The 13,416-nt window shown below is 36.9% G+C and overlaps 1 protein-coding gene across 1 annotated transcript; it reads left to right on the top strand.

Annotated features, from left to right (window-relative positions):
* Positions 1 to 7,547: 7,547 nt before the first annotated feature.
* Positions 7,548 to 12,119, top strand: LOC147335029 (protein NLRC3-like). Its single transcript, XM_086287016.1, has 6 exons — positions 7,548 to 7,746; positions 7,842 to 9,624; positions 9,746 to 9,919; positions 10,011 to 10,184; positions 10,322 to 10,368; positions 11,369 to 12,119. Exons 1-6 carry the CDS (start codon positions 7,710 to 7,712, stop codon positions 11,908 to 11,910), a joined length of 2,757 nt encoding a protein of 918 aa, XP_086143142.1. The 5' UTR covers positions 7,548 to 7,709; the 3' UTR covers positions 11,911 to 12,119.
* The last annotated feature ends 1,297 nt before the right edge of the window (positions 12,120 to 13,416 follow it).

Below are 13,416 nucleotides of genomic sequence, written 5' to 3'. Positions count from 1 at the left end.
CTTCTCCCTGTGAGTGACACAGCAAAAATGAAAATCTACTTCATTCACTGATGACAATATCTAATCCTGTTCATGATCCTTATTACACAGACTCACCAAAACTACAAGAACTACAACCACGGCAACAGAAGCATCTAGAAGAAAAACCTGCAGTGTTCAGAGCTGAAAAAATGCTTTTTTCTGATACAAGGTAGTGATGTGGTTCATTTTCTAAATAGATGGAAAAAATTTAATCTGTTTCTCTGAACATCTCCTCACAAACAAATGCGATGCTACTACAGAAAGAAATGAATGAATTTATTTTTTTTTTAAAAAGGTAAAATACAAACTCTGCAGTGTCCTCTTCTTTCAGATGAGTCAGCTCTGCTGCATCTCCATAAGAATTTGGAAATCTGTAGTTTCACTTTCACATTTAGGTGAGATTTTGCCAGTTTAATCTTACCCTACTTCTTATCATGATAGTGCAATATTCATAGATGCCACATGATGGAGCTAAGTGCTCATCTCATCCAACGGAAGTGTGGTTTCTTTTTATTTGATTTTTTTTTATTACAGTTTTTCTCCATTGGTGATATGTTTTGGAGGGAATGATCATTAGACTGAGAATCAACTAATCAGTTTAGATCTACAAGATCTATTCATTTGGAAAATGTGCTAAATGTGGGCTAACTGTATAACTGTAGGCTACTTGTACTTAATCATTTGCAAAGATGCACTGAGACAATTGAGACATGTACTAAGGCATTTGCCATTTGATAAAATGAATGAGAAATGCCATTCTGTTGTGAACATTTGCCAAGAGGTTTGGAGGTTTGTCCATGTTATTTTGAGAATGTAATTTCTGTTTCAAGAAATGAGCCAAAAAAATGGAGAAAAAGTGTAAATCAAGAATTGAATTCAAAATCCTGCTCCTCCCATACAAGGTCAAACACTATGTCAGTTTTTGAGAGCAGGGCTCTGAGATGTAACTTAGCCAGTTATTAGTTTCAATTTTTCTTTAATACCACAGGACTCTATGCTTCCCCTCACATTTCACATTTCATTTTTCTGTTAAAACTTTCTGACTTTCTGTTTAAAAAGACATCAATTTAGACATCAATAAAAAATGTCTGTATGCGCAGAAAAAAATATTTCGAAAACTAAAAAAGGGTTTAATCTATAAGTGAGGTTGCTGTGTGATATTTGTTGTGTTTGATTTTGATCTGTTTTGTACTATCAAGTTATTGTTCTGGGGTAAAGCTTATAAATTGTGATGTAGCTTTAACTGGGTATCGTAACAGCAGTTTTTCACCCATTGTGTGTTTCTGTGTTTGTTTATTGTCTTTAAAAGTCACTTTCTATTATGTGACTTTTTATAAAGTGTACCAAGCTTTTTGATTGCACTTAAAAATGACCGCTAAACAACATGTTTTTAGTTCATAGAGTTGGTGGCATTTGGTTCATTTGGATTGTTTGATTGTTGTTAGATGATTAAACAACTATAACAATAGTATTATAGTATGGTGTACACATGGACTGAAAGGATTTTAACATATTAATAAAGATCTGTGAGGGAAAGGTCATTTTCAAATATATACATATACATATTATATTTTTCATGTTGAAAAGCTTTTATCTGATCAACAGGCTCAGAGGAGGGTTTGATCCACTATTTAATCTTAACATCTGCCTTCACTCATAAAAATGCTCCAAACGAATAACTACAACATTTCTATAAACGTACTGAAAGCATAACCAAAAGGAGAAATGAACTGAAGCTGAAGTGAACACAGAAAGAGAAACAAACTAATGTGACATGATCCGAGGAAGCCAGGTGTGGCAGCTGTGTTTGCATATGCAGTGAAACTACACTTCTACCAGTTTACTGTAGGTACTGATGAAACAGACAGGTACCGAGTGAAAGAAGAAGACATAGCAGACGTATGTATTTCATCTTTTTATTGATTTCATTGTAATTCTGTGTCTTCTTTCCTGCTGTGATGTGGATGATGGGTCAGCTTGCTTCCTGTGAAATTAGTTCAATATTTGAGTTACTACATATTATTAAGTTGAGCTAAGACCAAACCAATTGATTATACATGATAATGTTCTCCTCTGTAACGGGACCCTGACACAGAACATTTAAGAACCTTTGCTCTGGACAGAGAAGACTGAGGGAGACCACCCTGTGCACTGTCTCTGTGTCTGTTGGTTGGACTGAACCATGAATTTGGTCTTTTGTATATTGAGACACGAGTTATTTAAGTATATGATGGCCTTAAGTACTTTGACACAACCTGTTAATGCCACGGCCTCTGGTGATGATCTCTTTTAGTAATTTATCATGTTTCTGATTCAGAGAGTTGGATCAGTCATGGTAGTGAAACAGGACAGAATATTCAAAACTTTTTAGGGCTGCAGACTCGCACAGTCCTCAAAACAACTGTTATTATAGATTAATATGCTGCACATCATTTATGTAACTAAATCATCAATATTTTGCAGTTCAAACATTTCACTTGATAAGAAATTCAGTAGCCAGTGGCAGGAAACTCATCAAAATATCAGAACAAAGTAGTGAGACTATGAACTTGTTTAACCAGTCGAGCGGTGTAGGCATGTAAAATCATCAGTACAGTGAGCACCTGTATTCAAATTATTAGTATCTAAGAGAAAAACAAGGAAGTGAGCTACAGTATAAAACACATTGAATGTGGACATTTGGTGAGCTTTAATTTATTTTATGTTTCTGTTAAGAATGTGCAGATGAAACTGATTTCTTATTTCTGGGGTATGACAACTTTTTCATTAAATTATTATTTGAAGATGTTTAAAGCCGGTTGGAGCGGTAACTATTTTTAAATCCCGGTAGCACTGCAACCACCTAAGCTAGCGCAATAATTTTTTTTGCATATGAAACCGGAGGAGTTGTACTTACATCTTATACCATCAGCTTGTCCTCGGTCACAGTTTCCTTCAACATATACCTTTGCAAAAACTGCATAAAAAGCACTTGCAGCAACAAAAGCATAATATTCCAGAAAGAGGCTTTGCCGATCCGATCAGCTGTTTGTAACACTTCCTACGCCCATCAGCGTGAACTATCGCATGTCCGCAATGACCTGCCCGAAACAGGAAGTGACGTCATTTTGCGAAAATGTGGGGGTTTTTTTACCATCAGGGCCTTATGAGCCTATACTTGTGTTTTTAAAAGTTATCTTTAACTTTATGACTTTCTGTGTCGTCTCTGGGATGCTTAGGACTCATATTGCACTGCTGGAAATAGTTTATTTTGATGCATATGCTGTTTTTTTTTGCAAATTTGCACTATAGTATTTATTTTGTTTTATTCCTGCAGTATATAAAAATTGGTGTATTTCAAAAATAAAACTATGAAGACACTTAAAATAAATTTCCTGTGGTGGGAAACTAGTTTGTGCAACTTTTTTGTATTTACAGTTTTGAGGGATAAGCCTCTTAAATTTCTGTAACTAGAAATATATGTTAAAAAAACAAAAACAATTTTCAATCTTTTTGTAGTTTATTGCATTTTTTTGCAATTTTATGTAATTACTATGCACTTAATGCAGACATATTATTAAAATTTGGGCTATAATGTTTATATTGATGTATATCAACTTGAAATGCTCCCAAAAAAGGCACTGCAGCATGTAAAAATATAATATAAGCTCTGGCGGACTTGGTTCTATGGTAGGTCTTAAAGGGTTAAATCCTGCTGCGGTTACAGTCAACAGTTTCTCTTTGGTTAGTTAAAGATTTGAAAGAAAATAATAAATGAATAAAAGAAAAAATATTTTAAATAGTCTCAAACTCTTCAAACACTGAGTGGAAAAAAAGAGGCCTTAATAGAAAAACAACAACAAAACAGGAACAGGTCATATCGTGGTGCAGACAGAGTGACGGAAATACAGGAAGTCTGGACCAGATCTCAGTTTAAAGGAATCTGATTCTTTGGGTTTTACCCGACAGATGAACAGAAAATAATGCTAATTTGAACAGGTTTAGTTCAGTGTCCTGAGAAAAAGGTTCTTTGGATCTGTTAATTTTAAAGCCTGGAGGAACCTGTAAGAACAATGAAACAGATGAAATATTTATTCACAAGTTTAACCTTTACTGTTTTACAAAGAACAAGAAAGACGGTTATGTAAAATTTAGCCTTTTGAACGTATTACTCCAGATCTCTTATTTGACAAAAATATTATATTATATTATATTATATTATATTATATTATATTATATTATATTATATTATATTATATTATATTATATTATATTATATTATATTATATTAAACACATTAGTACCTTCATATCAATCAAAAATCTCAATAAACAGAAATGAAGCAGAATTATTCTCACTTTTCTCTTTCATCAGGTGACTGCAGGTGTTAAAAAACATGGAAAGGTATCACACTCAACACCTCACATTAGATTCACTGCTACAAGAACAAATACAGAAAATATTTCCTTCATGCAGTAACTATACAACACATCTGTCTACAAGATAATCATCTGTTCTTTCTTATGTTATCAGTTTATTTTAACCCAGCACTGTTAGCAAACACTAAATGCTTTTATTTTGTTTCATTTAACACAAACATAATAAAAAATCTGCAGCTGTTATTATAAATTGTTGTACTACAGCAACTCATTGAGATCCAGTCGACATGACAGTAACTGATCCATCTCATCTGAAAGGAGACAAAACTCTGAAAACTGCAAAGACGTTTTTTACACAGCCTGAAATGTAACAGTTTAAAACTAGACAGACTAAAGAGGACAGAAATCATTCAGTGTGAAGAGCTTCAGACTTTATAGGCTTGTTGTTATATATATTCCTCTAACTGATGTTATTCCTCAGACCAGACTCTCCCAAACCTGAGCCTGAGCCTGAGCCTGGACTCAGCTCTGTGACTATGAGGGAAAGATCCAGTCCACAGGGAGTCCGTCCTGACTTTAAAAACAGGAAACTGTCTCCTGATGAGAAGTAAGATTTAACTGAATGTTAAACGTATCTTACAGCTGTCCACTTCAACTTGCCTTCCATGAATAATAAGTGAGAGTTCTTCTTCTTCTTCTTCTTCTTCTTCTTCTTCTTCTTCTTCTTCTTATGATTATTATTAATATTCACCTGGTAATTGGTCAAAGGATGACTTAATCTACTTTAAAGGAACAAAATCTGTTGCTGCTGAGGAGTAAGACAAAAGTTAAATTTACCTTATTACTGTTAATACAACTGCCCTTAGTCCTGAAGTTTAAGAGCTCCTGGACATTTTATTCATTCATTCTTCATTCACTCATTTCTTTTCACTGTGTTCTGTTGATCTTATGTGCTGCACAATAATGTTTAATATTTAGTATTTACTGTCATATTCCCATATATCATTGTGATGTTGTTTATTCTATTACTCTTGTTCTCTTCTGCTTGTTTTCTTTTTTCTTTCTCAACAGGTGATCCAGGTGATCGATATTGTCATGATCCGGAGTCTGCGACTCCGTGTTTATGTTTAGTTTATTAGTATTCTGTGGTTTTGGTTACCTTGGGTGTTTGTACTCTTCTGTTTCATGGTTCATGTTCCTATGTTCTATGTCCCCCAGTCTGTGTTAAGTTGGTGTGTTATGTCATTGCGTGTATGTGTTTCCTGTTTTATTGTGAAGGTCTGCGTCTTATGTGAGTGTTTTCAGTTTGTCTCCCTAGTCTCGTCACGTAATCACTCCCAGCTGTGTTCTCCACCTGTGTGTAATCTCCCTGTGTTCTCTGAGTGTATTTAAGTTGTCTCTTCTGTCTTGGTAGTTGCTGGTTCGTCTGTGTTGTTTCCCCTCGGTCTCCCTGCGTCTCTCCGTATGTATTTCCCCGGACCTCCCTGCATCTTCGTTTCTGGTTTGTGTTGTTAGTTTACCCAGTTTAGGTTTCCGGTTTCTTGTTTTCCCACCAGTGCTGTTTGTACCCACCTTGTAAATAAATATTCACCTGCACCAGAGCTGCCGCCTTTTGGGTCCTTTCTACAACTCCACACGGCTCGCCCCGGCAAACCGTGACAGATATATGCTTTTTTTTTTCTTTTTTTTTTTTTCCTGCCCATTCTGTTGGTTTTTGTTTTTTGCCCTTCTCCCCCGTCCCTCTTCTCAGCTGTTTCTCTTTCCCTCTTTCTTTCTCCCCTTCTTTCCTCCAGTCAAGTCTGTCCCGTATTCAGCAAGTGAAAATTAAATAAACAATAAAAGGTGAATCAAATGGACCATTATGGCAAGGCTGGGATGGTCAATTTGGTAAAGTAAATCCGTTGGGCATCTTTCTTTGCCTTTAGACAATAATTCTGATGGCAAAAGAGCCAAACGGGACAGGCAAAAAAAAAAAAAGAGAACCTTCACAGACATTAATTCATTCATTCAATTTACAGGCTGTGCTAACTTTTCTTTAATTTTTCATTCATTTAATAATGCTGCTGTGGTCTCGTACACCAAGGCTCGTAATTTAGTGATCAGTGTAATCAGTTTAAAGGAATCAAGCTAAATCAACTTAGTAATAAAATATTCAAAGAAAATCATCTTGTATTTATGTACAAAATGGTTACAGTTTCTTCATGATGTCTCCACAGAGCTGATCAGGAGAGTTCAGATGTTTCAAGTCTTCAGCATCAAACTGATCTGGACTCAGTATTTAAGGTTTGTACATGTACACCAAACTCTGTTTGTAATTATTTTAAATTTGCATTTTTTAGAGTATCAACGATATTAACGTGTCTGACAGGAAAAGAAATCCAATACTCGTCATATAATAATGGCAAAATTCAACACAATTCTTGTTAAATCAAAGTTTCAAAGTGCTGAACAATAAGAAAACTTACAATGGAAATTAAAAAGAATTTAAAATGCAAAAGAATGAGCAAGAACGAAAACCACACACATTATTAAATCCTGAAAAGGATTTGATAAAACCATTAGCAGCTAAATATTCATTTTGGAACAGCTGATTAAAATTTAAAGAATAAAGACAGAGTAGAGCCCAGAGGCAGGAGAGAGAAACAGATCATTGAGACCTTGATCAAAGCAATCTCAGGATTATGATGCGAAGAGAAGGCAGATTGAAATTTTAAAAAGATCTGATTGTTTCTAATATCATGAACTAAGTGGCAACAGATTGATAAAATTTATACTGTAGAGATAAAATTGGGGGATCAAAACAGGCTTTCATGAACTCCTGTGTAGACAGGCCATTTATGTACACATGCATATAACAATTTATTATCTTTTTTTATTTTTAGAAATGACAAAGAGTGTTATTCAGAATGTTGTAAGGAAAAGTATTTTAAGAAAAATGATGTTATGAAACGATGAAATGTTGAAATTCTATTTTTTTTTTCCTCTGATGGGAGTTTGTTTTCAATTTTGTTTTAAATTGTTACTTCCTTATTTTTCTACACTTTCTTTGTTCAATTGAAAAGAAGCACAAAATATATCTGTAAAAAATATTTTTTAGTATGAAAATCTGATTTTTCATTAATTTAGATTGTGTCATTTATTTTCCAGATACTGGAGGGAAACATTATCACGTTTGTGAAGAACGAGCTAAAGAAGCTGCAGAATGATCTGAATCCAGATTATTCAGAGTGTCAGAGGGATGAAGAGGAGGTGTTGGACAGTGAGGAAGAGAAGCAGAGAAGGAGCAGCAGAGAGGCATTTCTGAAACTTGCAGTTAACTTCCTGAGAATAATGAAACAGGAGGAGCTGGCTGACTGTCTGCAGAGCAGTGAGAGGATTTCTCTTCATAAATTCATTCTTTACAGGAATGAAATTGTCACATTTTCTATAATCATAACACATGTTTCTGTTGCTTTCCTGTAGAAAATCCTGATCCACTTTGTGAGAATACATTTAAATGTAACCTAAAGAAGTTCCAGTGTGTCTCTGAGGGGATTGCTAAACCAGGAACCCAAACCACTCTAAATGAGATCTACACAGAGCTCTATATCACAGAGGGAGGGACCGGAGAGGTCAACACTGAACATGAGGTCAGACAGATTGAAATGTTTTCCTGGAAACCAAATAGACCAGAAACAACAATCAGGTGTGAAGACATCTTTAAAGCTTCGACTGAAAGAGACAAACCAATCAGAACAGTTCTGACCAAAGGAGTGGCTGGCATCGGGAAAACATTCCTGACACAAAAGTTCACTTTGGACTGGACTGAAGACAAGACCAACCAGGACATCCAGTTCATTTTTCCATTCCCATTCAGAGAGCTGAATTCACTGAAGGATAAAAAGTTCAGCTTAGTGGGACTTATTCATCACTTCTTCACTGAAATCAAAGAAGCAGGAATCTGTAACTTTAAAAAGTTCAAAGTTGTGTTCATCTTTGATGGTTTGGATGAGTGTCGACTTCCTCTGAACTTCCACATCACTGAGATCCTCACTGATGTTACAGAGTCCACATCAGTGGATGTGCTGCTGACAAACCTCATCAGGGGAAAGTTGCTTCCTTCTGCTCACATCTGGATAACCACACGACCTGCAGCAGCCAATCAGATCCCTGCTGAGTATATAGACATGGTTACAGAGGTCAGAGGGTTCACTGACCCACAGAAGGAAGAGTACTTCAGGAAGAGACTCAGAGACAAGGAAGAGGCCAACACCATAATCTCTCACATCAAGACATCACGAAGCCTCCACATCATGTGTCACATCCCAATCTTCTGCTGGATCACTGGTAAAGTTCTTGAGAGTTTGTTAAAAACCAAACAGGCTGGAGGAAAGCTGCCCAAGACACTGACTGAGATGTACATTCACTTCCTGGTGGTTCAGACCAAACTGAAGAACATCAAGCATGATGGAGGAGCTGAGACAGATCCTCTCTGGAGTCCAGAGAGCAGGAAGATGATTGAAGCACTGGGGAAACTGGCTTTTGAGCAGCTGCAGAAGGGAAACCTGATCTTCTATGAATCAGACCTGACAGAGTGTGACATTAATGTCAGAGAAGCCTCAGTGTACTCAGGAGTGTTCACACAGATCTTTAAAGAGGAGAAAGGGCTGTACCAAGATAGGGTGTTCTGCTTCATTCATCTGAGCATTCAGGAGTTTCTAGCTGCTCTTCATGCCCATCTGACATTCACCAACTCTGGTATCAACCTGCTGGAAGAGGAACAAACAGTCTCAGTGCATGTTTCTGAAAGCCACTTCTACCAGAGTGCAGTGAACAAGGCCTTACAGAGTTCAAATGGACACTTGGATTTGTTTCTTCGCTTCCTCCTTGGTCTTTCAATGCCATCCAACCAGGAACTCCTACAAGGCCTATTGACACCGACAGGAAGCAGTTCACAAACAAATCAGGAAATAATCCAGTACACCAAGAATCAGATCAACCAGAATCCCTCTCCAGAGAAAAGCATCAATCTCTTCCACTGTTTAAATGAATTGAATGATGACTCTATAGTGAAGGAGATCCAACGTCGCCTTAATTCAGGAAACCTTTTTATGTTTAATCTTTCCCATGCTCAGTGGTCAGCTCTGGTCTTCATCTTACTGTCATCAGAAACAAATCTCAATTTTCTTGACCTGAAAACATACTCAGCTTCAGCAGAAGCTCTTCTGGGACTGCTGCCAGTGGTCAAAATCTGCAAAAAAGCTCTGTGAGTATGCAACTACCACTAAGCAAGTTAGTGGGAGTTTTCAATCAGTGCTACTTTCAAGAGTTTAGTCAGCTTAAATATTAAAAGGATGTCTTCTATTCTCTCATTAATACATTTCCAGGCTGAGTGGCTGTAACCTCACACAGACAAGTTGTGAAGCTCTGTCCTCAGTTCTCAGTGCTACGTCCTCTAGACTGATAGAGCTGGACATGAGTAACAACAATTTGCAGGATTTAGGAGTGAAGCGACTGTGTGCAGCACTCGGGAGTCCACAATGTGCACTTCAAATTCTCAGGTGAAATCAGAAACAACAAATTACAGTCAAATATATTTTAAAAAGAGTAGTTTTCTCTGCCAGTGTGACATGTGCTGTTTTGTGTTTGCAGGCTGTCCGGCTGTCAGATCACAGAGGAGGGCTGTGCTTCACTGGCTTCGGCTCTGAAGTCAAATCCCTCACACCTGAGAGAGCTGGACCTGAGCTACAATCATCCAGGAGACTCAGGAATAAAGCTGCTGTCTCCTCTACGGGAGGATCCCTGCTGGAGACTGGACACCCTTAAGTAAAGAGTCAAGTTTGTGCAGGAAAAATACCATAATAATGAAAATACATTTTGCTTTTGTGAAGGAAAAAAGTTGAAAACGTCTGTTTTTTCAAGCTAAAAGCGTTTGTGCTTTTCTTTGTCTTTACTAATTTCAGAATGGATCCTCATGGAGACCAGTGGATGAAAACGGGTCTAAAGAAATGTAAGTGTGTTTTATGTTAGTTCCTACTGTCATGTAACAAATTCCTTTATATTTAAATCCATGTTGCTCCACTCCAGCTTATACATTACATGCATCTCGTTCCTTTGTGTCCTGGAAGGTAGAGTTATTTTGCTAACACAATAAAAAAAAATACATAATACTACGACAATAAAAGTACAGCAACATATTAAATATCCACTTTCACATGGCTGTAGCACATCACCCATGAATCAGAAAGTTGGTGGTTTGATCTCTGGCTACTACAATCTGCGTGTCAAAGTATTCTTAGGGATAATACTGAACCACAAGTTGCTCTGTGATACATCCATCTGAGTGTGACTGTGTGCAAACATTAGGAAAAAAACACATCTAGGCATAGAAAAATGTGCTTTATGAATGTGCATAACGGGAATGAGGCATGTTATAAAATGTTTTGAGTTCTCAAAAGAGCAGAAAAGTGCTATTGATGACCCAGCTTGCAACAAAGATACTGTTTGCCCAGTGAGGGGCAGTTCTTGAGTATTTAGAGGTTTTTGGGGGAGACCAACACAAAATGTGCAGGACATAAGATGAAGGCTATTACAGTTCAATTGATTTTCATGTTTACACCACCTAAAAGGAAATTTGGACCACAAATTTCTAACATAAGAGAAGAAAAAAGTGAAAAGTGCTTATAAAATCATAAGTTATAGTTATTATAGCAATTAAAAAATGCCAGGTATAAGAGAGCACAATGTGATCCCATGTGTTATGAAAGTTTCATAGTGTGTCCTTTGATGTGGATTCAGTAGTGTTCAGGTGTGTAGTTTTATATCTTCATATTTTGTTTGTTTTAGGCTACTTTTCAGTTACGTATTGTAGAAATTTGTTCATGTCCAGTTAATTCTCCAGTACATTACATTCCACAATGTGTGTTGACAACAGGCCATTTGCTGTCCTAGTTTTATTTGAGGTTTCATTGTTTATTGCAGTAATAACAGTGTTTGCCTTGTTCTTTTAGATTTCTTTGGGCTGACAGTGGATGTGAACACAGTCCACCGCAATCTTAAACTGTCTGACAACAATAGGAAGGTGGTGCACATGAAAGAGGACCAGCTCTATCCTGATCATCCTGACAGATTTGATAGTCCTCAGCTGATGTGTACTAACAGTCTGACTGGTCGTTCTTACTGGGAAGTTGAACACAGTGGAGAGGTTCATATTGCTGTGACTTACAAAGAAATAAAAAGGAAAGGAAACAGTGATGACAACAGGTTTGGAAGGACTGATGAATCCTGGTCTCTGTACTGTGATGATACAGATTATTTCGCAATGCACAATTACACATCAACAGCCATTAGTGTTCCCTGCTCATCTGCCCCTCACAAGGTTGCAGTATATGTGGACTGTGATGTTGGCACTGTGTCCTTCTACAAGGTCTTCCCAGATATGCTGTACCACCTCCACACTTTCAACACCACATTCACTGAAGCCATTTACCCTGGGTTTAGAGTTAGGTTTCTTGACTCCCATATCTACATCTGTCCTGACTCAGAAAACTGAACCTCTGCTGCTACTCTAGAGAGAATTCTGATATTGGTAAAACAGTTTTTTTTAATTTCATCTTGATGCATGCTCAAATATCCAGGTAAGTAAATTTCCAAAAGTTGATTTTGTTCATCTAGATGTAGCGTTTCAGTGGGAGAAACGTTTTGTCACTCATTCAAGTGACTTCTTCAGTCTCAGCTGACTGCAGGTTTCCCCAGTCTTATAAACAGTACAGCTTTAAAAAAAAAAAAAAATATATATATATATATATATATATATATATATATAAAACACCCACCACGCCCCTGCGGGCGGTTTATCCTTAAAGCTCGGGTCCTCTACCAGAGGCCTGGGAGCTTGAGGGTCCTGCGCAGTATCTTAGCTGTTCCCAGGACTGCGCTCTTCTGGACAGAGATCTCCGATGTTATTCCCGGGATCTGCTGGAGCCACTCTCCTAGCTTGGGAGTCACCGCACCTAGTGCTCCGAATATATATATATATATATATATATATATATATATATATATATATATATATATATTATTGACAAGTAAATAAACAATCGCTGGCACCCAAAATACCACTGGTTGTTCCTCTGGCCATTGCAAACCTGCTGTTTTTTTAATTACAATTGATATTATTGGTATATATATTGGTATATGTTTTTTACCTGAAAGTGTATGTATGGTATATGTCGACTCTAATTTATCAACTTCCCTGGAAATAAAACATGTTTTCTTTTCCATAGTGTCAGATGTGTTGTAAAGACAGGCTGTGAACCTATGTTTGTCACATTTAAATCCAAGTTTTCCTGGCACAAGGCTTAGGCATCAGAGGCACACACACATCTCTTATAAACTGTAGACACTGATAAACAGCCATTTAAAATTGCATAAAAAAATTGAAAAAAAACCCCACTTTAATTACCAAGAGGATATAAAGATTTTCAGTTATGATGTATAATTAAACAGTTTCCCAGTTTTCGTCAGTGGCTAATTGGGAAAGTCTGGCATGTTAACCACCTTAATACGACTCTGTAGGTCAGAATGCAATAATGAGTCAGTGCGTTCAGTGTCCTCTCAGTCCAAAATAAACGGTTAAAAAAGAAATAAGCTACTATGTGTAAATTTGCACACTAGCTTAATATAATATTTAGCTCCACAAAGCACCTTTTTTAGATTTACTCTTTGAATTTAAATAGTGAAAGACCAGTCACCTTCCACTTCCACAGTCTGTAATTAATCTGAGAAAAAGGCAGATCAATGTTAGGTCACATGTTAAGCCCTCACAGCAGTAAATACGGAACAAAATTTGTCACGATAAAACAAATGTCCTTTTTATCCACACAAACAGTGAAGTGTAGAAATGTTGATCACACAGATGATTATCTTAAATAAACAACTCAGAAAGGCCTGTCATACTGGTTTCTGAGCATGCTGCTGTCCTGATTCGTGATGTTGAGAGCCAAAACAAAATACCAGAGGCCCAGGAGGATGCAATCAAACAGATGAGTTTATTGAA

Source organism: Aulonocara sp. 'chitande type north' Nkhata Bay, linkage group LG3 (assembly GCF_057382095.1).
Source record: "Aulonocara sp. 'chitande type north' Nkhata Bay isolate Kocher_YH1m ecotype deep benthic linkage group LG3, A_spYH_male_GT1.1, whole genome shotgun sequence".
Lineage (NCBI taxonomy): Eukaryota > Metazoa > Chordata > Actinopteri > Cichliformes > Cichlidae > Aulonocara > Aulonocara sp. 'chitande type north' Nkhata Bay.
Note: the sequence above shows the minus strand (reverse complement) of the source record. Positions and strands in the feature narration are given on the sequence as shown.